The 23,865-nt window shown below is 41.5% G+C and overlaps 2 protein-coding genes across 5 annotated transcripts in view; one reads left to right on the top strand and one right to left on the bottom strand.

Annotated features, from left to right (window-relative positions):
- Positions 1 to 4,084, top strand: part of LOC142661264 (uncharacterized) — an 84,901-nt gene extending 80,817 nt beyond the window's left edge. For 2 of the 3 annotated variants that reach the window (XM_075838650.1, XM_075838651.1), the window contains one exon: positions 135 to 4,084. In XM_075838650.1, coding sequence (XP_075694765.1) covers positions 135 to 313 — 179 coding nt within the window. In that variant the 3' untranslated portion in view covers positions 314 to 4,084. The remainder of the gene's footprint in view (positions 1 to 134) is intronic. The other variant, XM_075838652.1, reaches the window with a different exon arrangement.
- A 7,832-nt stretch (positions 4,085 to 11,916) lies between these two features.
- On the bottom strand, positions 11,917 to 22,817 carry CLEC3A (C-type lectin domain family 3 member A). Of its 2 annotated transcripts, none has more exons than XM_075837143.1 (3): positions 22,703 to 22,817; positions 18,310 to 18,393; positions 11,917 to 12,314 (listed from the first exon to the last, which is right to left on the bottom strand). In XM_075837143.1, the coding sequence occupies exons 1-3, from the start codon at positions 22,815 to 22,817 to the stop codon at positions 11,926 to 11,928; spliced, it is 588 nt and encodes a 195-aa protein (XP_075693258.1). In that variant the 3' UTR covers positions 11,917 to 11,925. The 2 variants fall into 2 exon arrangements, with proteins under 2 accessions (XP_075693258.1, XP_075693259.1); XM_075837144.1 differs by having other exon boundaries at positions 18,310 to 18,387.
- Between the last annotated feature and the right edge of the window lie 1,048 nt (positions 22,818 to 23,865).

Below are 23,865 nucleotides of genomic sequence, written 5' to 3'. Positions count from 1 at the left end.
GGTTTTCTGGACTTTTGGGGCCAATCCAACCTTAACTGGAAACACAGTCCCTTGTTAGAGAAATCTTTATGCGTGGACCATTGTTCTATTTTTGTATATTTTTATTCTACCTGTTCTCTCTTTCTGTCTCTCAGGTTGTGGTATTAACCTCGGCCTCCGTGGTCTGGAATCATCAGAACAGTTCATTTATAAAATAGCCACAGCAGTGGACCAGAGCGATGTTTTTGAAGCCCTGGCAGTGAAAATCAAGCACTCGAGACAAGTGGTGGAAGAATTCAAGCTTCATGGGCTTGCAGCTACAGTATTTGAATAAGCTGTTGCAAATATTAATACTATGACATGCTCAAGACCGATGACAAGATTGAATGGGGCAAATTCCCATATGGGCAGCAATTCTTAACTGTGAATTCATAATACCACATTTATCTAAAGAACATTGATTTAAATCAGATTTGTCATCATACTGTGCAACATAAGATGGGGATAGGTTCACTGCAGTATTAACCCAAATGCCACCTAAAAAATAATTGTTAGGGTCTATAAAGCCAAATGGCACTTCTTTTTTTTTTTTTGTGGAATTTGGACTAATACTGCAGTGGACCTCTCCCTCTATACTTTGCTGCTCTTAAACAGGACAGCATGGTAGAATGATAGGTCCACCTGAAACATACAATAATTGTCATAAAAGGGTGGCCTACACTGTGTCAATAATATAAAACAGAGTCGGCAGTACCAATAAAGGGCTAAGGCCTTTTTTTTTGTGGTCTTTTTTTTTTTTTTTTTTTTTTTTTTTTATTGTTTTAAAATCAAAATAAACTTTTTTATGTTTTTGTTTGCATTTCACATTGTATGTTATTTCAATTAAGCATGAAGGTAAACAATGCCACTAAAGTAGCTATATGTATAGATGTAAACCTGGCCATACAAAGGGAGGTTGTACCTGATTGGACTACTCTTCTGATTTTATTCTCAGGTCAAAGTTCATACATTAGTAAACAAAATACCAGGGACATTTGACATGACCTTCTCCTATTCACAGATCTTATTCTATTTCTATTTCAAATGACAATCCACAGGGTAAAAAAACAAAAAACAATAAAGTCTTCTATTTAATTTTTTGATAATTTTCTAGAGGATTTAATTTGATCCCTCCCTTTCCCCGTGAAAAGAGGGCAGGGCTTAAGCTATTTTTCCTGTGGCTGGAAGGTTGTAGAAAACGCCCCCTACTGCTCAGACTATTTAATATTATTTATAACAAGCAAAACTAGACTAGACCCATTTGGTCAAACCCTGTCCCCTTTAACACAATATCAAAGACATGGAGAAATAAAAAATTTTGAAAAATTGAGAAAGTAATTTTTCTCTTATTTCTTGATTTAACATTTGTTTATTAACAGCTTTCAGAATTTGATTCTCTTTGTAGCAAAATTGTCCCCATATGGGAATTAGAAGCAGTTCATATGTCCTACACCATTATTGGGTCCATTTTTGGATCTTGCACAAAAGTCAAGCATCCTTTGGCCACCATTATAAGATTTAGTGGTCAAAATGAAAATAAAATGGTACACTATCCTGTACTGGGGGAGCTGTCTAGGTCATGGGGTGCCCATATTTGGCATTACCCTGACAAGAAACTACTCTGGGAAGAGGAGAGCCTGAAAAGTCAGCACATTATATGCTTGTTAACCCCTTCCCGACATTTGACGTATCCATACATCATAGTCTGGTAGGGGAAGCATGGAACAAGCTCACGGAGTGAACCTGCTCCATACGATGCGGGTGTCGGCTGTATGTTACAGCAGACACTTCAGAGTAACGAGCGGGATCACGCTCAAGCTTGATCCCATTTGTTTAACTCGTTAAATGCCGCGGTCAATAGTGACCGCGGCATTTAAATCGTTAGAGAGGGTCGCCCTCTCTTTCTGCCAGCTCATCGTGCCCCCCGCAATGCAATCGCGGGGTGGCGATGGTTGCTATGGCTGCCTGGGGGCCTAATGAAGGCCCCCAGGTCCGCCGTCTTTGTGCTCCTATTAAGCGCTGCCTCCGGCAGGGCTTAATAGTTGCCTGTGAAAATCATGATATACTGCAATACATTAGTATTGCAGTATATAGTGCAAGCGATCTAGCGATCGCTGGTTGAAGTCCCCTAGGGGGACTAATAAATAAAAGTAGAAATTAGTAAAACAAAGTGTTTTTTTGTGTTTAAAAAAAAAAAAAACCCTTTTCTCATTTACCCCCTAGAGCAGGGGTCTCAAACTCGGCCGGGTATGTGGGCCGCATATAGAAAAAATTTTAAGTTGACGGGCCGCATTACTTTCAAATTTGATACAATACAAAATTATTGTTAATCAATTAGTTATTTGAACTACTATAATACTATATTACTATAATAATAATACATTACTATAATAATACAGCTGAAATTTTTTTACTATAAGACCCTGAAACACTGTCCATATATGGGAAGCAATGTCAGGGAATTCCGCAGCGTCCCGGAGCAGAGCCGCTACTAGCGCTCTGCCCGGGACTCCGCTCTGGGGAAGACCCTGACACACTGTCCATATATGGGCAGCGATGTCAGGGAATTCCATAGAGTCCCGGAGCAGAGCCTGTACTAGCGGCTCTGTGTCCCGCGAGCCACGTGCTTGAGACCCATGCCCTAGAGCATAGTAAAAAAAATAAACATAATTGGTATCGCCACATCTGTAAAAGTCTGAACTATTACAATATATCATTATTTAACCCGCACGGTGTACGCAGTAAGAAAAAAAAAATATTTAAACACCAGAATCGCTGTTTTTTGGTCACCTCATCTCACATACAAAATGAAATCAAAAGTGATCAAAACATTGCATGTACCCCAAAATGGTATCATTAAAAAACTACATCTTATCCCGCAAAAAATAAGCCCTCATACCACTTTATCGACGGAAAAATAAATAAGTTATGGCTCTCAGAATTTGGCGACACAAAATTAATTTAATTTTTTACACTTAGGTTTTTACTTAAACTATATATATTTGGTATCGCCGTAATTGTATTGACCCGCAGAATAAAGTTTAACATGTTGTTTTAATTGCACAGTGAATTCCGTAAAAACGAAGTGCAAAAGACAATGGATGAATTGTTGTTTTTTTTCATTTTCTACCCCACAAATAATTATTTTCCCGTTTCCTAGTACATTATATGGCACAACAAATGGTGCTACGAAAAACTACAACTCGTCCCGCAAAAATCAAGCCCTCATAGGACTATATCGACGGAAAAATTAAAAAGTTATGGCTTTTGGAAGGTGGGGAGGAAAAAACGGAAAGGAAAATCTGAAAAAGGGCTGCGGCGGGAAGTGCAAGAATAGAATAAAGGGTCTGTTTTTTTATTTTTGTTTCCCCAAAACTCCTATAGGCAGTGTCTGGTATTGCAGCCCCTTTTACTTGAATTTGGTGCTAATTCTGGGGAAAAACCAGACTCTTTTTTTTCTAATTTCTGATAAATACTTTAATGTTTGAAAGTGGAGAAATCAGAAAAAAATGAATTTATATGTGAACTTTTGCTTTAAAAATCCATGAACCAATCTTCTATTTCTTATTTATTTTTTTGCTGACATGGTGTGGTCCTTTTTAAGTGAAGGTCTTCTCCTTCATATGCGGTTGGCTGAGGTCACACAACAGATTGTGTGTGGCCATAGGCGAGAAGGAATGTGCTGTCCAGAAAAATGTCAACACATGAAACTTTATTTTGGCTGAGTTGTGTATTACTATATTTATTCCAGACTTATTTTTTGTGTATTCCAGCGTTCCAATAATTACTAAACTTATTTTAAAGTCTTGTGTAAAAAAAAAATATATTTTTTAATGTGGTCATTTTATCAGCCAACGGCTTTGGTCTGATATTGAGTAACATTCAGAAAATAAATACAATTTGTTACTGCAGATGTTATAATAGTATTGTGTTATAAATAGACCTGGCTTCTAGAGCACCTTCCCTTAAAGGGGTGGTTTGATTGACATTTCAATAAATTTGTTTATCAGACCTGTTAAAATCATCCCACTGGTGGAATAGCAATAATGTCTGAAATAAATAAGTCTTGACATGGATTTTGATGAAGAGATGACTGGTCTGTGTAGTAACTCTGAAATTAAACAACTGACGGTTCTGGAAACCTATGAATGCTCTCACGTAAAGGTTTCCGTAATTCCTATTGATTTTAATGCAGAGGTGGTCTGGGTCTCTAGGAACTGACTACTACCTTTAAATTGTGCCCACTTCCTCAGAAGGAGGTGAATATTAAAAGGGTTGTCCCCAAATTCATGAAAAAAAAGGAAATCAGTGCACGACAATCTCTTTCTAACAAATCTAGAACCAGTCCTGGATGTTACATGGATCCAGAGATATCCCACATTCAATTCTCCAATTGCTCTGATGGATTTCCTTCAGTCTTGCAGCTCAGGGGCGTGTCCTTTCTGTAGTATCTCCTCCTCCTCCCTGTCATATCTTGTATAGGCAGATCGTTCTTTTTCACTGCCTCTTCTGTAGGAGAAGCTTTACAACTGCCTCCGTTACATTTGTTTTTAGAGGGAGAGCCCACCTCTATACATCTCAAAAAGAGGGAGAGCTGGTGGTTTACACACGGTGAGAGGACGAGCAGGAAAGGGGAGATAATTCTGTTTCACTGCCACTGCCTTCCCTGTAGATGTAGCTTTACAAATGCCCCCATTACTTGTCTTTGTAGAGGGAGAGCCCTGCCCTATATAACTCAAGAAGAGGGAGAGCCTTCATCTTACACACAGTGAGAGGATGAGCAGGACAGGGGAGAGCTCAACGCTGGATGTAAGCAGTGCTGTATGCAGGCCCTCCCTTCCTTTAAGCTGCTGGCTCTCCTATGTGTTTCCTACTTTGTGAGTTTCTATCTACACTACAAGTTGTATTTCTGAATAACAGCTTCTTTACTTATTTACTGACAAGCAGAGAAGACATTTTCTATTGCCTGTGGCAGTTGGAGAGTAGAACTGACCATGCACGTCCTCCCTCATTCAGCTCAGTAGGAGGACCTGCATGTTACTATAGATTGAACACTAGGGGGCGCCATTATAATGAAGTTATAGGAATATCTTGCAACTGGAGCATTTTTGTAACATAAGGTAAATTACAAAATTAATTAACTTTTAATGCTGTATTATATTACTATAGCATCTAATACTGGGGAAAACCCCTTTATCTGGGCTCTGTATCTAACCCTGTGTGAGGAGAAGAGAGGAGAATGAAAGCAGATGGCAGTTTTTAGGGTTTTGTGGAGTCAAGTTGCCAGACCCTGTTTAGGGTGGCAACAAGGCCTGGCACTGTTAGGGGGGATTCACACAAGCGTGTATTCGGTCCGTGCGGGCCGCGTGGTTTTCACGCGGCACGCATGGACCAATACAAGTCTATGGGGCAGTACAGACAGTCCGTGCTTTTTGCGCAGCGTTTGTCAGCTGCGCAAAAAGCGCGACAGGTTCAATAACTCTGCGTATTTCGCGCATCACGCACCCATTGAAGTCAATGGGTGCGTGAAAACCACGCAGGTTGCACGGAAGCACTTCCGTGCGAACCGACTGAAACAGCGCCACCAGCTGTCAAAAGGATGAATGTAAACAGAAAAGCACCACGTGCTTTTCTGTTTCCGAACATCCAAACGGAGTGTCTTTGCGATGAGCGAAGCCGGACAAGCGAACCGAACTTCACCGGGTTCGGCCGAACTCGGCAAAAAAATTATCGGTACGCGACGTCAGGAGATAGTCACTGTCCATGGTGCTGAAAGAGTTAAACTGTTTCAGCACCATGGACAGTGACTTCCGATCCCAATATACATGAACCTGTAGAAAAAAAAACGAAGTTCTGACTTACCGATAACTCCCGGCGTCTTCCTCCAGTCTGACCTCCCGGGATGACAATTCAGTCCAAGTGACAGCTCCAGCCAATCACAGGCCAAGCACAGGCTGCAGCGGTCACATGGACTGGCGCGTCATCCAGGGAGGTGGGGCCCGATGTCGAGAGGCGCGTCACCAAGGACGCGTCACCAAGGCAACGGCCGGGAAGTTCTCGGTAAGTACGAACTTTTTCTTTTTTTTCAACAGGTTTTTCGATATTGTGTTCGGCATTCACTGTCGAGGGTGCTGAAAGAGTTAGCTCTTTCAGCACCTTGGACAGTGACGGGCGTCGACTAGCCTCATCTCTATGATCGCGGCTGCGCGAAAATCACCAGCCGCGCATCATACACGGATGACACACGCAGCTGTCAAATGGTTTTTGCGCGCGCAAAACGCTGCATTGTTTGCGCGCGCAAAAACGCAACGTCCGTCTGTATCTCCCCTTAATGAAACCTCTGTGAGCCCATAGAAAAGTTTGGCACCACCCTTGAAGAGAAGCTGTTCTGCAAAAGAGGAGAAATGTTATGGTGGTACTATTCAGTCAGTGTATGTAAGTATTATGTGGTCACTTTATGGCGGTATTATTTGCGACTCTACCTTATATATTGAATTGGTGTTCCCATTATTAATTAAATCCAAGTTTTTATGTGGTGTAACATCATTCACAACTTCTTGTATGGTGTATTGAGATTCTAGCAGCGTACCTGGTGTCAAGGTTCAGTAAACGATCATTTGCCAAAATGTGGTGCTTTAACAAAGAAAGATATTTTATAATATATGCGATACAGAAATCTATCCCACGGCTCCCTTTGCGTCCTACTTTGATTTGCTACATGTAAAGCATTGAAATGACCACTAGGTGGAGTGATTGAGTCATGCAGGGGATTTTGGTAGGAAACCTGTCCCTTTATGAAAGAGCACATTATAACAAATATGTAATTCTCTCCGATCCATGACAGAGATGTTTTGTGTTTTTTTATGGAGAGATGTAATTTTTTTCCATTATCTATTTCCTTTTCTCAGCATTTACTGCAAGGCTCTTGTTTACTAGATACAGTATAGGAGTAATTGGTTTTAAATGAACATCCTCTTTCCTAATAATATAAATGGAAAGGATGTATCCAAAACTCTACATGCCCAGCGGTGCTTAAGAGACTTCCATTTTTGTACAATACAAGCGCTTTGCCATGTAACACAATAAAAACAGGGCTGAAAAACACTAAAGACAAATAGGCTACATGCTGATAGCACTTTGAAAATTATTATTTAATAAACGCCAATTCCCAATAGACGGCATCATTTTGATAATCCGGTGTGCTTGGTGCTGGATTATCGGAATTTGCTTATTGTCTGACAATAAATTCTTGGATAGTTTAAACTTAAAGGGATTTTCCAGCCAGTAAAAATTGATGACCTATCCTCAGGATAGGCCATCAATAGCTGATGGGTTGGGGTCAGACTCCCAGGACCCCGCTGATCAGCTGTTTTGAAGGGGGTGCAGTGTTCGTACGAGCGCTGCTACCCCTTCATTTCTTCTTGCTCACTGTGAATCTTCGACACGCATTTAGCGGTGATACACAGGTTTTGCAGGGTTCTCTCATTCACTTCAATGGGAGAAAAGTCTGCAATACCTGTAAATCGCTGCTAAATGTGTGTCGAAGATTCACAGTGAGCAAGAAGAAATGAAGGGGAAGCCAGGCTCGTACGAGCGCTGCACCCCCTTCAAAACAGCTGATCGGCGGGAGTCGGACCTCGACCCATCCGCTATTGATGGCCTAACCTAAGGATAGGCCATCAATTTTTACTGACTGGAAAACCCCTTTGACATGGTTCCCCTGCAGTAAAACCAGAATGACCCCATTGATGTATATATTAAGATGTCTTCCAGCCTGTAATTCCCTCTAAAAAATCCTTTATCTTAATAAATAGATTGTGTAGTAGCTGGGATAATGTTCATTATAAGCACCCTCGCTGCTGCGGAACCTCAAAAGGTAAGCAGAGTTTACTGATATTTACCTTTGCCTATCTGACTATGCGAGATGGGAGAGTATAGTCCCTACCGTAAATTATTAAAAATAATGTCTGTTTAAAAATAACTCAATCCTCTTGTATATGGCACAGGGGCATAGCAAAATAGGGTACAGACGTAGCAGTCACACCTGGGCCTAGGTACCTGAGGGGCCCAAAAGGAACCTCTAACACATAAGAAGACACCAGTATTATAAATGGCACATGATAGGTAATGCGGCCTTATGACAGACTATGCATCAGTACCCAGAAGCTTCTAGTTCCTATTAGAGACATTTATGACATATCCACAGGATAAATGTCAGATCGATGCGGGTCCCACCTCTGGGACCCGCACCTATCTCTAGAACAGGGTCCCCTAAGCCCCGTTCTGGCACTCTGTGTTGAGGCAGAAGCAAGTGAATTTGCAAACATGAATTCGGAAATGGGTTGCTTAGCTAGGCAGTTTTCATAACTCCCGACCATATAGTCAGGCCGGGGAGGCAGAGGGAGCAGAAAAAGGTAGAACGGGTTTTAGGGAACCCGTTCTAGAGATAGGTGCGGGTCCCAGAGGTGGGACCTGCATCTATCTGACATTTATGACATATCCTGTGGATATGTCATAAATATCTCTCATGGGAAAACCCCCTTAAGGCAGAAGTACAGGCAGTACCAACCTTTCTGGTCTGGACCAAGTGACAATGCTGAATCTCTGGGAATTTCCATAATCCTGATCTATTAGCCAGAGTGAGGAGCATCTTGAAGGAGTGTCAATCTCTCTCTCTGCAGGACTCGGCACATCCATACATTACATGGACAGAACCACTAACTGCCTGGTTCCTGCACAACTTGTTGGTGGACCCTTCCAAAGGGCCTTTTACACCGGCCGATTATCGGCCGGTGCAGCAAGTGCCGATCAACGAGACATCGTTGATTGGCGCTCGTTTGCTCCTGTCACACAGAGCTATGGATGGGGACGAGCGGTCGTTACTCCGATCGCTCGTCCCCATCCATTATTATCATGTCGGCAGCGCGTTTCCCTTTTTACACAAGAGATGTGCTGCCGACAACGATATTTTACTTTTTTAAAACGATACGATCAGCAGATGCTTGAGCGTTTGCTTGTTTATCTGCTGATCGCTGCTCTGTTTACACAGGCCAAATATTCAGGAACGAGAGTTATTTGAACCCTCGTCTGCCCGATAATCGCCCGGTGTAAATCCTGCTTAACAAAAAGAGATTGTCCAAAGTGGATAATTACTTTAATGATAATGTATTTTTTGGGGGGGGGGGAGGGAAATGCCCTTTAAATGGCAACTAAACATACAACAAACTTCTGACGTGTCATAGTGACACGTCAGAAGTTTTGATTGGTCAGGTTCCGAGCACGGAGATCCCCACTAATCGCTAAAACTAAGCGGTAGAACTGCTTGTGTGAGCGCTCATCTACTTCGTTTCTGTTTGGCTTTTTACGGAGATCAATGTATCAGAGTACGGGCTCAATAGAAAGTCTATGAGCCCGTACGCCATTACATCGGCTTTCTCCAAAAAGGCCGAACAGAAACTTCTGCCGCTTCGTTTTAGCGATTGGTGGCGGTCTCAGTGGTCGGACCCCCACCAATCAAAACTTCTGACATGTCACTATGACATGTCAGAAGTTTGTTGAATTACTTGGGATTCTTATGACTTGTATGGCTGTGTTCACACGTAGCGGTTTGGTTGCACTGTTTTGCTAAATTTGCTGCAAATTCATGACAAAACTCAAATGTGTGAACACGGGCTATAAAACACTCAAAAGTTCCAAAAGCAGAGTCTCAAACAAACTGCAAACCATAATAAACAGCGTTGCAAAATATATTTTATAAATAAGATCCCAACAATAAAATTTGTGAGGACATTGCAGCTCTCAATGATGAGTCACATACATATACAAAACAAGTTGTAGCACAAGAGTCAATTATAAACATACACAATCTGGTAATCCCTTCATTTCCATATGAAAATACTATTTTCTTTTATATCTGTAAGAAACTCAACATCAAAACTGTATAGGCAACACAAGGACTGATCTTAAAGAGGCTCTGTCCCCACATTATAAGTGGCCTATCTTCTACATAATATGATCGGCGCTGTAATGTAGATAACAACAGTGTTTATTAGTTCGAAAAACAATCATTTTTGACGGAGTTATGACCTATTTTAGCTTTATGCTAATGAGTTTCTCAATGGACAACTGGGCGTGTTTTACTTTTTGACCAAGTGGGCGTTGTGGAGAGAAGTGTATGACGCTGACCAATCCGCTTCATACACTTCTCTCCATTCATATACTCTGCACATAGTGATCTTACTAGATCACTATGTGCAGGCACACACGTACACACGTACACACGTTACTGAAGTGTCCTGAGAGTTAATAGACATCACCTCCAGCCGGGACGTGATGTCTATTCACAATCCTGACACTTCGGTAACGTTTGTGTGGAATTTACAGCACAGCAAGCGTAATCTCGCGAGATTACGCTGTAAATGACAGCCCAGCGTGATCTCGCTGTGCTGTAACTCACACACAAATGTTACCGAAGTGTCGGGATTGTGAATAGACATCCCGATTTTGGTTGGACGCGATGTCTATTAACTCTCAGGACACTTCAGTTACGTTAGTGTGTGTGTGTGTGTGTGTGTGTGTGTGTCTGCACATAGTGATCTAGTAAGATTACTATGTGCTGACTAAATGAATGGAGAGAAGTGTATGACGCTGATTGGTCACTGATTCGTCAGCGTCATGCACTTCTCTCCACAACGCCCACTTGGTCAAAAAGTTAAACACGCCCAGTTGTCTATTAAGAAAGTCATTAGCATAAGGCTAAAATAGGTCATAACAACGTCAAAAATTATCGTTTTTCTAAATAAAAAACACCGCTGTAATCTACATTACGGCGCCGATCACATTATGTAGAAGATAGGCCACTTATAATGTGGTGACAGAGACTCTTTAAGTGAACCCCTTATGCCCAGTGCAGGGCTTGAGGGGACGGTGCCTGACACAGGGCATCTCTTATTGGTATTATTTGAATCCCTGTGTCTATTATTTTAAAAGTTATGAGCTTTTTTTCTAAATATGCAAATGAGGCTACACTAGACAAGAGGATGGTAACAGCAGCGATTCTCCTGAGGTGGAGCTACATCACAGCCTCTGACGCTGTCCTATCAGCATGAAGCTGCTTCACACAGCGTGAGAGACTGAGGCTGGAGGGAGGGGGATCATTTAAAACAGCTATATCTCCGGCTGTGGACCACCTAGAACAGCGGTTCAGGTGTCATATGAAATATGAAATTCTAATCTTTCATATGGTATTAGGATCTAGCTGTGATACAACCAGAGGTATCACTAGTTGAAAACACAGTCGGGAATGGAACCTGTATACTATATGATCACACTGTTGCTGGGCTGGGAAGAGGAGAACTGTATGAGGCTGATTGGACAGCGTCATACAGAAAACATTACACCACCCAGAGAGAAAAGAAAGAATAACCTCCCATTTGGCAAGTATTGACAAATTAGCATATCTAGAAAAATCTTATAACTTTACAAATAATAAAAGTTTAAAAAAAAATAATAAATACGCTGTGGTTATCAGCATCATAGCGCCTATTAGATTAGTTAGGAGATAGGACATTAATATGCTAGTGACAGATCCTCTTTAAGCATATAGCTTAAAAAAATGAACTTAAAAACTATGTATGTAGCAGTGCTAAATTTGTCATTGAACCATGATATAATGGAATAAGTTTACCTGCAGTCTTATGTAAAACCACAGATAACATAAACATTGTGATATAAATGACAAATGGCAACATCAGTTCTGCTACATCTAACGAACTCTCTTATGCTACACTTGTATGCGTATGTTGAAAGAGGTCATTACTGCATGTTTAAAACGCCTTCATTCAGATAGGGCTCTTGATTTTTTTTGCAGGTATGGTAAAATCTGTACCCCCATGAGCAACAACTATCCTAGGGTATAATGAATTCACAGACATATTTCTTTAAGCTACGACAAATTTCATCAACCCATTTTCCTTGGGAAGCTTGTGTTAGGAGAGCACAATTTTTGCGCTTGCCTCCATTCGGTGACCGTTCCCAATTAAAATAATTAATAGCAATTCCATTGACGTCCACAAATTTCCCCTCCGTCACCATATCATTGATGCCCAACCAAAAGTCCCCGGCCCCCGGCAGACTCTTCTTTCCATAATCACGAAGGGCGTTGTTCTCATCCGCGTCTCTAGGAATGGCCAAGGTGCCCCCTTTGGCTATGCAGTCCTCATTGGCCTCATGAAAATGCTTGGTTTCCTCAAATGCTAGGTAGCATTTTTTATGGATTTTCGTGCCCCGTAGGCAGACTGCAAATAAAGGAAGCTTATATCATTAATCCTTGCCCGGGAGATGGCATTCATAAAATACAATTTAATTCCGTTCATAAAACACTGCATTGTTTTATGAGCCTTTGAATTGAAGCAGACACAAAAATAATCACAAAAAAAAACATTTTTCAAATCCACATCAAAGAGTCTGAAAAGTAATGGATTTGCTCCAATAATATTTGAATTAACCTATAAATTCTATCTATAGTCTGTGATTTTAATCAGAATTTACCTTTATGATATGTTACTAAACATAGAAATACACACATAGAATGCCTCTTGAGAAGCAAGCTTGTCCCTATGGTAACAAAATTAAAAATAGATTTTCTCCAGGACTTTCTGTTAGTAAACTACATATCCAGAACATAATTTGCTACAGAAAAAAAACAACTAAAATAGCACTGAAATCCAATAAAAAGTGTACCTCCAGCCAAACTGTGATCTCCTTAATCCTAATGAGCAGTAAACTCAATGTTTGTAGTCCAGACTCCTCCTACCTTCAATTTCTGGAGCAGGAAGTAGCTTCAACAGCTACTTCCTGTCAGCCATATTAGCTCTCATGGGGGCTGATTTTTAACTTACTGTCTCCCACAGAGAGTTGTCCCTCCCCGTACCCCAACTCAAGCTAGCAGTCCGTCACAGTTACAAAACCATGTCTCTCCCTTTGCAAAGATGTTTGATTAAATCTATTTGCCAGATGATCTAGTATTAATGACCAAAGGTTTATTTGTCCTTTGGTTATGTGTCAGATAGGCGTGAGCCTTCACCCTAAATTATAGTACTAGAGATTAAAGGGATATTCCTCTCAGAATTTTATAGCATATTCACCGGTCCCCGATCACCCCCTCCCACATCCAGGCGGAGAATGGAGTCAGCCAAAGATGTGCGGCCACCTCTTGAGTCATTCCTCGTCTGGACAGCCACCTCAGACATTTATGGAATATCGTATGGAGATGGGAATAACACTGTAATATAATTGGCAGCCTGGGATATACCTGCATGAAAAGAAAGTTAAGACTTTCAATTTTATCTTGTGACCGAAGGCCCAAAGATGATTACAACCGGGGACAATTGGTTGATGGACTCTCCATGGAAAAATATTTGGTGGGGCCCCCTCTCCAGTAGCAGTGTCATATAATGTCATATACTGCTGCGCATAAACATTAGATAATTGGAAGCCCCTAGGTGGTGAAGGCCCTAAGCAATTGCCCATGTGCCCTCCCTAAAATCAGGCCCTGTTTACAAATTTGGATTTTTAGTAAAGAAATTACTATGTAATACTGTATACCTAATGTTCAAATTCTGTACCTTTCCTGTTTGACATATACCATGGTCCCCCACCGCATCTTCCTTATCTCAGCATGACCTTTCATACATGGACACATGACCGGCAGGCAAATTTCTAGCTTCAGTGGTGACATCAGTAAGTGTGGCCAGTCACCCATGGACAACGCATCATTATGCAGGCAAGTACAGAGGTACGGCGAATGAGCGAACCGTGATGGTGTGGGACCGAAGCATAATTTCTAAGGTGTTAGGTATTTTATCGAATTTGTGTGTTACATACAGCACATTTACAGTATATTGCAGGCACGTTGTCCCCCTTCTATATGTAGCTATACGATATGGTGAATATGAAATGCAATATTGATGTGTATTGGATGTTGTGTTCAGTTCCCGATGAATTTTAGTGCCAATGAAGGAGTGTAATTTTTTCATCTCATTGCATATAATGTAGGTCACGGGTCTGAGTTCAAAACTTGCAGAAAGTCCAGTGACCGTGTATAATCCGCTCTTTCTTACGGTGGTTTCTTAAGTGTAATTTTAGGCCTTAATGCTGCAGTTCAAAGACTGAATAAATATCTGTTTCCTGAGGTGGCTTGACAGATATCATATTATTCATGTATCACGGAAATTGCTGACCTATTAAAAGTCACGGGGTTATGCCGGCACCAACTGTTACAGCGAACATCAATTTTCAGCATCGGCTGCACTCATGTCAGTTGATAAGGTTGACAGAAAATATAAGGTTGCAATTAAAGTAATTAAAATGACATTTTAGAAGGGAAGATAGTTCAAGACTGGTACGTAACAGACATTTTAAAGTGTAGTGCCCAGAGCCAGACCTCTGTTAAATGAATATACAGAATCGGGAGATTGCATGAATAGCAGTTCCCTTATATATATATGTATTGTCCCTTATATATCAGCGTAGCATTCACCAAAGGTAAAGCAGTTTTGTAGTTTCATAGACTGATATACTGTTCAGCCATAACATTAAATGGTAACTAAACGTTTAACAAACTTCTGACACCCCCGAGCACTGAGACCCCCACCAATCGCTAAAATGAAGCTGCAGAAGCGCTCGCCGCTTCGTTTCATTTCAGTTCTTTTTGCAAAGCCGATGTAGCGGTGTACCGGCTCATAGACTTTATATTGAGCCCGTACGCCGCTACATTGATTTCCGGAAAAAGCCGAACAGAAACGAAGCTGCTCAGACAGGCGCTTCTGCCATATCGTTTTAGCGATTGGTGGGGGTCTCAGTGCTCGGAAAAATGGGAAAGTGTAAGAATCTGAGTGACTTTAATAAGGGACAAATTGTGATGGCTAGACAACTGGGTCAGAGAATTTCCAATACAGCAGGTCTTGTGGGGTGTTTTCGGTTAGTATCTATCAAAATTGGTCCAAGGAAGGAGAATCGGTGAAGTGGTGACAGGGTCATGGGTGCCCAAGGCTCATTGGGTGAATGTGGAGCGAAGTCTTGTATGTCTGGTTTAATCCCACAGAAGAGCTACTGCAGTACAAAATGCTGAAAAAGTGAATGCTGGCTATGATAGAGAGGTGTGAGAACACAGTGGATTGCAGCTTGCTGTGTTTGACACGTACCACCTACCTAAACATTGCTGCAGACCAAGAACACCCTTTTATGACAACAATATTCCCAAATGGTAGTGGCCTCTTTCAGCAGGATATACTGTAAAAATTGTTCAGTAATGGTTTGTGGAACATGACAAGTTCAGGGTATTAACTTGGCTTCCAAATATCCCAGATCTTAATCCAATCAACCATCCAAGTCCAATCCATGGAGACCCCACATCGCAACTTACAGAAATGATAGGATCTGCTGCTAACATCTTAGTGCCAGATACCACAGGACACCTTCAGAGGTCTTGTTGAGTCCATGCCTCAATGGGTCAGAGCTGTTTTGACAACACAAGGGGGGCCTACACAACATTAGGCAGGTGGTTTTAATGTTATGGCTCACTGGTATATATCTGTGCGCCCCATATTGTTATAATTTATGACGTACTATATATAGCTTAAAGGATTTTTCCCACACTTTAAAGGGGTTATGTGGGGGCAGAAAAGTATTACCAGTGTAGTCACTGCGGTGTGTGAGTACACTGCTAATATACATTCCGGTCCCCCGCCGTGCTGATTATAATATTTTAATAGATTTTGACAGCGCTGCCTGGGGACTTTTCTACATTTAATAGAGCATGACTCCTTGACCTCTTCTTTATATAGACTGGAAGTGTAGTGTAGAGTCTAACTTCATGACAACACAACTCGTCGTCATGTGACCGTCCCCACTGTACGCTATGTAATTGCTGAAGCAGTAGTAACGAGTCATGTTGTCATGAAGTTAGACTGTGCCACCCGACTTCCGGTCCCCCGGAAGCGATGTAAAAATCTATCAGAATCTCATAATTAGTGTGACGGGGAACCGGAATGTATATTAGCAGTGTACTTACATACTGCAGTATACATCTATATACAGGGGATGCTATATATGGGGCACTATCTACAGTGGGGGGCTATATGTAGAGCGGTATCAACAGGGGACTATATATAGAGTGCTATCTACAGGGGGATCTATATGTAGAGCTCTATCTGCAGGTGGCTATATGTGGGGCACTATCTAAAGGGGGGCTATATGTGGGGCACTATCTACAGGGGTCTGTATGTGGGTTATAGCTACAGGGGGGCTATATGTTGGGCACTATCTACAGGGGGGCTATATGTGGGGCACTATCTACAACGGGGCTGTATGTGGGTACTATCTACAGGGGGGCTATATGTGGGGCACTATCTACAACGGGGCTGTATGTGGGTACTATCTACAGGGGGATCTATGGGGGCGCCATCTACAGGAAGCACTGTGTATCTGTGGGACACAGTGTATGGTGCTATTATAATCCGGGACATAGTGTATGTTGCTATTATATTCGGGGACACAGTGTATTGTGCTATTATAATAGGGGTGCAGTGTATGGTGCTATTATATTTAGGTGCGTAGTGTGTGGCACCATAAGAATCTTATCTTTGTTTACATGTGCAGAAATGTTTGAAAAGTGAGAAGCTGAAGACATCTGAGCGGCAAACTGCAAAAATGGGCTGTGGCCGGGAGAAGTCATCATAAAGGTCTCGATCGGATGGAGAAGAAAAAGGAAAAGAACAACTAGAATCTGAAAAGACGTCACCGGTGAGTCACTTAATGTAAATGTTTATTCTGCCTCTAATCAGTATTGTAGTCACTGTATGATCTGCAGCGAGATGATAGGTGGTATGATTTTTGTTTTAAACCGCAACTCCCAGCATTTCCTTACCATTGTTTGGGTCATGCTAGGAGTAGTAGTTTTACGCCGTACAAGCCTATACGGCAGGTATGGCTGGTATATACAGGAATGATGGGCTTTATATACAGGAATGATGGTTGTTATCTACAGGGATTATGGTTGTTATATACAGGGATGATGGTTGTTCTATACATGGATGATGGGTTGTCCAGCCATCATCCCTGCATTAACCCCCATCATCCCTGTCTATACCAGCCATTATCCCCTTATATAACCCCCATCATCCCTGTATGTAACCCCCTTCATTCCTGTATATACCAGCCGTCATCCCTGTTTATAACCCCCATCTTACCTGTATATAGTAGCCAGGCTGGTATATACAGAGATGATAGGAGTTATACACAGGGATGATGGCTGGTATATACAGGGATGATGGGGGTTATATACAAGGATGATAGCTGGTATATTCAGGGATGATGGGGGGTTATATACAGAGATGATGGGTGTTATATACAGGGATGATGGCTGGTATATACAGGGATGATGGCTGGTATATTCAGGGATGATGGGGGTTATTTACAGTGATGATATGTTTTGCCCCCCTGTGCTAAATCCCTAGCTACGCCTCTGGTGCTGTATAACAGTATCTGGGCAAAGTATGGCACCCTTGGATATGTATAGCACTAACTGGGGACTGCATATACTCTGTACACTGTGTGCAGTAAATGGGTGCTGTATAGCATCCTACAGACAATTTCTGCTTGCTTTATATGGTGCAACATACTAAGCGCACATTGCTGACCCTCTTTCCTCTGTCAGAAACTTGGGATATACTGTATGGGATGCAAATCAGTTCCTAATGCAGCAAAACTCTAATCTAGTGGAACAATTTGATAAAACGTGGCAAATAAATGGATTATATGTGGTTGATCAGTCAAGTAAAGGGGGATTTACACTGGCCAATTATCGGGCAGACAAGCGTTCATAGAACGCTCGTTGACGATAATTGGTCTGTGTAAAAAGGGCAGCGATCAACAGATGAACGAGCAAACGCTCGGTCATCTGCTGATCGTATAGTTTTTAAAAAGTTCAATATTATCGTTGTCGGCAGCACATCCCCCTGTGTAAAGAGGTAGACATGATGCCTACATGATAATAATGTATGGGGACGAGCGATCATAGTAACGACCGCTCGTCCTCAGACTCGCTCCTTGTGACAGGAGCAAACGAGTGCCGATCAACGAGCCGTCTCATTGATCAGCGCTCGCTGCACTGGCCAAAATTGGCCGGAGTAATAGGGCCTTAACTGTGGCACTCAGGCCAATTGTAAAACTATAATCCCCAGTTTGCCATAATAGATAGAAAAGAATCATTCACTGAGATAACGTATTTACCTGTTTGTAAAGCCTGCATTTCCTTCAGGGAATTCACATCACGCCATAATTTGTCAATTTGTGACTTCAGGTCTCCATCTTTGTCTTCAGACACAAAAATTAGAACATTTAGAACAAAACCAGATTACAAATTAAACGTCACCTACAAAGAGCCAACTTACTCAGCCTAATATACAGTTTATCATGTTTCATCATAAGGGATTATGGGGAAGAATTTTTTTTTCGGTAGCTAAGGGCACCTACTCCAGTCATGCACCAGTGTTGATAAATCTTCATTGTGTTTAATCTATTACCACTTTTACCACTTGTCCAGTCCTCCAGCCTATCAATTCCACTAGATACCATGGTCCATGGTCAATATTAGCGGTAATTGAAGGTTTACTTTCATAATTCTTGTGATATGTCATTAAGATATATCAGCAGTATTAAGATGTCATTGGCGGGTTCCATGAGTTGGCACCTTCAGCAATTGCAGCCCAGTCCCATCGATTTCAATGAGAGACCTGTCAATACATCTAATCATCTCTAAGCCAAAAACCCAAGGGTCATCATGGCACTTGGAAGAGCATGGTTGGCCTCATCATTATAGCAATAAAGGTGATGCAAACTCACACACTTCAGCGATGACTTCTTTTTGTCTCAATGGTGTCAGAGGACGCCTAAAAGTGAACCTTCACTTTAAAGCCTTGACCTGTATCATAATAGCACACCAACATAATACGTCCATTTAATTTGTACAGCCCATACAAATCCCCATTTTCTGCTGGGAAACCTATTTACAATAACTCCCGCTTGTTTTACATGCCACAAGACCACAGCTAAAGAAAAAACATAGCCCATGTGTATCTCTGTGTGCCCCATTCTTGATTTTGGATCGTTAAGGGCTCATTCACATGAATGTAAATCTCGTTCGTGTGACGGCCGTTAAAACAACGGACATCACACGGGCCCATGTATTTCAATGGGGCCGTTCACATGACCGTTGTTTCAAAGAAGCATGTGAACAGTCCGTTGAAAAATAGGACATGTCCTATTTTACTGGGTGTCACGCATCCCTCCATAGACTCTAGTCTGTGGGAGATCCGTGACAACGCATCCCGCACGGGTCCACTTCGGACGGGGAAAACGACTGTTTTTCACATCCGAGGTGGAATACGTTCGTGTGAATGTAGTCTAAGAGTAGAACTTCCATAGGAATAGTATTTACACAGTGATACAATAACTATTTGTGATAAAGATAGGCTAACAAAAAGTTGCCCTCCAATTTTTTTGCAACTTAGAAAAGTGCCCAATTAAAATACCCCAGGACTGGTCTGCTTTCCAAGTGGCCAGGATAACAATCATGCCAAGTCACTTTTGTGTGGAGGAAAGGAAGTGCCAATGGGCACCAAAAAATGTTGGTCACTTTCCAGCTCTAGAGCCATTACTTATAGTTAAAAATAACAAACTGCAGTGACTATAAATTTGACATGACGCAAAGTACACTTACAGTTTAAGGCTGTTTTAACATTTACGTCGAAGTCAGATTTGTCGGGAGGAATAGTGCTGCCTACATCGCTATTTTTACCATTAAAACGATGGACACCATGACAAAAACCCAAAATCAATGGGGTCCGTTGGTCATCTTTGGGATTTGTTATATGATAGATACGGCACATCGTTGTGGCTTCCGTTATGAACGGAAGTCACAATGCAAGTGGGAACATAACCCAAAATATAGATGTAGCAGATCTGTACGTTTGTTTTGTAGTCTGATAATGCAGTAGATTTACCTACAGCACATCAAACTATAACGATGGCTGTGGCAAATGACAAACTCAGCTCTTCTGCATCTGTATTTAGGCCAAGTATTTTTTATTAAAACCTTAAACAGCCCCCGCTGTCTCTTATTTCAGTATAACTTTTTTGTAATCGGTGCCTTAATTCTGAAAAAGTTAAATATTATCCTTCCCCTTGTTTACTAGAGCAGAGCTGCGTTTCAATAACTCAGTTCTCTTTTTCACATATTTTACTCTAAATATTCTTTTCACGACTGTTTTCAGAAAGTCCACATCACATTTCCTGTTTGAGCTTGGTAAACATCAAAATGGACCAAACGTACCCCTAGAGACTGACTGTACATAGGAGAATTATCACTTGTACCCGTTAATGGAATTACTGATTTTGTGAAATGTATTAGCATAGATTACAATAATTTTACAATTTATTATTCCAGATGTAATTAAATTCTAATAGAAATACTACAATTGGGTCATTAGTAATAACCTGACACGTTGGTATTAATTGTTTATGGAGAGAAATATAATGAAATGCAAATATTCTCATGACACCACTCAGGTTTTCTTCACTGATACTTGGACCATAGTAATTTTATTATTCCCGGCGAAATATTTTTTTTACCCCCACTGTTTGATAAATAGTGCCCTAAATATGTTTGTGCTATTCATTAGTACCTGAGACTGTTGCCAGTGGGTGACACCCTGTATCTCTACGCTCTTGTAGAAATCCGGTTGTGTCACTCACATAGTAGAAGCACTGAGACATATTATTACATGCCACCAGCAATTTTGGTCCCGGCTGACAGGGAGAGGACTATGTTCGCTCAGTTTCCCTAAAAGGGACTGTATTATGCTGGATCATTGGGATCTCCTCTCAAAAAGTTATACCAATATGGCTATGTGGACACTAGTCCTCATCCAGTTGTCCCATTGTCCATGCCTATATCTATCAATTTTTTTTTTAGACTATTTAATCACTCTTTGACTAGTATAGACCATCTGGATCTATGTTTTATGTCTGCTGGTCGTATCGTTTTAAAAAAGTAAAAGATTATCGTTGTCGGCAGCACATCTCCTGTGTAAACATGATGATAATGTATGTAGATGAGCGATCGGAGTAACGACCGCTCGTCCCCATCCATAGCTCCGTGTGACCGGAGCAAGAGAGCGCCGATCAACAATGTCTCGCTGCACCGGCCGAGTGTTGGCCAGTGTAAAAGGGCCTTTAGGTCTGGACAACATGAAGACTTTTTGTAGCACTAAAGATTGATCCTAACTATCAAGTGATAGCCGCAGTCCACAAGATTTTATACAATTCAATTCAAAGTATTTCTATGGGCTGCAGCTGTACTGTAGCTCGATATCTAAAATCAATCTGTTGCACTACAAAAAGTCTCCATTTAGCCCAGGCCTTAAATGGGTTTTCCAGGACTATCTATATATTCTCCAAGATCATTATATAGTCTCATATTCTGTCCCCCATTGCTGACACCAGGCACCTTGGCTGCAGGAGAATGGGATGTTTGTGCATTTAAGGGGTTGTCTTCTTTTTACAACCCCTATTCATATGTTCTATTAGGACATATGGATATAATAAAGGGGAGACCTCTGCTCAGGACCCCTCTTATTGCCACTACAAATAGCAACTCTCCCACTGAAGAACCCAGTTTATCCAATCATGACACAAATGGACCATTGATTTAATGGGTGCCAAGTAATGCTTCATTTCCATGCAGGGCAAATGCGACTTCTTTCGCAATAACAGTTGATCATGGGTTAGGAAATTCATCAGAGGACCTCAGATGTTGGAAGAGATTGTCCATCGTAAGCAAACCCCTTTAAGTTTTGTCTCTTGACATACAGATTCTTCAGAGAGGGAACTCAGGCTACACTAAGGGCCTTCTTATACGGCCCAACGTGGGTAGTGTAAATGAACGGCGGTCAACGAGACAGCTCGTTGATCGGCGCTTGTTTGCTCCTTTCACACGGAGCTATGTATGGAGACGAGCGTTCATTACTCCGATCCCTCATCCCCATACATTTCTATCATGTCAGTAGCACGTCTCTCTGTTTACACAGAGAGATGCGCTGCCGATAACAGTAATATTTTTGGCTGCCTAAACGATACAATCAGCCGATGAACGAGTGTTTGCTCGTTCATCGGCTGATCTTTGCCCTGTTTACACAGGGCAATATTCGGGAACGAGCATTCTGTGATCGCTCGCTTGCCCGATAATTAACCCGTGTAAAAGGGTCGTAACTCTTCATCGTACGCTAGATAATCTATGAATAGGGGCTAGTGCAGCTTGGAACACCCAAATGATTCACCTTCTGAAATGTTAACATATAAATCAACAAACTGGTTTTAATTTTGGATAGAAGGGTGTTGGATCAAAAAATTCTTCAAAACTTTGCACTCAAACTGCTCACATATAGTGGCCAACTGAAACACTCTAATTGATTCTAAAGATAAGAGCTAAATACAAGAAAGCAGGGGGCTAAAAAAGTACTCTGCCCTCTTTTCCTGCCCATTTGGGCTACTTAACCATATTTCTACCAATGCTCTTAATCAGCATTTCCATCTCTCTCTCCCTCCCTTTGAAATGAAGTCTTACCTTTCTCTTTAGACCTGCGATCCTTTTTGTTCTTTGAGCTAGATGACTGTCCGCTGATCTGACCCAACAGTAGTATGGCAACGAAGAAAAAAATAGTGAGATTAATCCGTGCCATGTCGCTTCCTTACTGCTATCAGTTAATCGGATGATAAGATTGTATCTTGAGCATGGAGGAAAGTTCTATAAAGCCCAACTTCTCCAGAGCTTAGTGAGACAGCTTTATAAAAGTTCTCCTCATGTGTTAAATACTTCACTTGGCTGTGGTATAAGGTGCCTCCTTGTTCTCCCTTCTGGGCCCTTTTCGCGCTGTATTCATGGTTTTTTTTTCTTGCATGCTTTACTTTATGCTATAAGAGGAATGAATGCACCTTTTCAACCTGTTCCCAAACAGCAAAACACATGAAAGACGGACACTGGAGCTGTTCAGAAGGGGGATGAGTGGGTGGATATAGCTGGAAATGTGTAGAATATTTTGACTTTTATGAACTTCTTGAGAAAGTTATATGCATCAGGGCAGACTGATAAGAATTTGTTTTTACAAAAATATGGTTAATGTGGCATCAAGATATTGGGAGGTGTTAGTTGTCAACTTTTTAAGAAATGTTTTCAGGGATAATTCAGATTCAGCATATGGAACTTCTAAATACATAACACGCCTCCATGATGACAGCCAAAGTGCCCCATAACATTTCCAGCAAGTGTGCCACCATAACACACATGCCCATATAAAAGAGCCAGAGTGGCCACATAAGGTTGTGTTCACATCCGTGTTAGAGACTCCAAATCGGCCTTAGATTCTGTCAAAATTAATGGAAAATAAAAGAGATGAGGTCCGTTGGGCGCCGTTGGAGTTAATTATGTGACGGATCCGTCACAGCATTAAATTCTTTTTTTCTGTTTCCATGACAGGACAGAAAAATGGAATTCATAGCGCAATTCTGAACATAGCGTAACTGTGCCAGTCAGAATGCTGAAAATACGAGTGTCAGCCAGAGTGCCTAGAGAACCGTGCCAGTAGGGTGCCCCAAAGTGCCAGGCAAAGTGCCACATAACAGAACCAGATTCAGTTGTATGTTACATACAGACCCAAGATCAGAGTCTAAGGCCAGATCTAAACCTAGACTTTTTGCAGTACTACATAATTGATTTTAACTATTGAGTGA

The sequence above is a fragment of the Rhinoderma darwinii genome, chromosome 9 (genome assembly GCF_050947455.1).
Source record: "Rhinoderma darwinii isolate aRhiDar2 chromosome 9, aRhiDar2.hap1, whole genome shotgun sequence".
Lineage (NCBI taxonomy): Eukaryota > Metazoa > Chordata > Amphibia > Anura > Rhinodermatidae > Rhinoderma > Rhinoderma darwinii.
This window is presented reverse-complemented; position numbering and strand designations above follow the sequence as displayed.

What these genes read in the sequence shown, in the direction of transcription:
- CLEC3A (XM_075837143.1), bottom strand. Translation starts at nt 22,817, where the DNA reads ATGGCACGGATTAATCTCACTATTTTTTTCTTCGTTGCCATACTACTG. An exon ending in TCGCAGGTCTAAAGAGAAAG is followed by an intron (nt 18,394 to 22,702) that starts GTAAGACTTCAT and finishes TTGTGTCTGAAG; the next exon opens with ACAAAGATGGAGACCTGAAG. An exon ending in AATGCAGGCTTTACAAACAG is followed by an intron (nt 12,315 to 18,309) that starts GTAAATACGTTA and finishes CTTTATTTGCAG; the next exon opens with TCTGCCTACGGGGCACGAAA.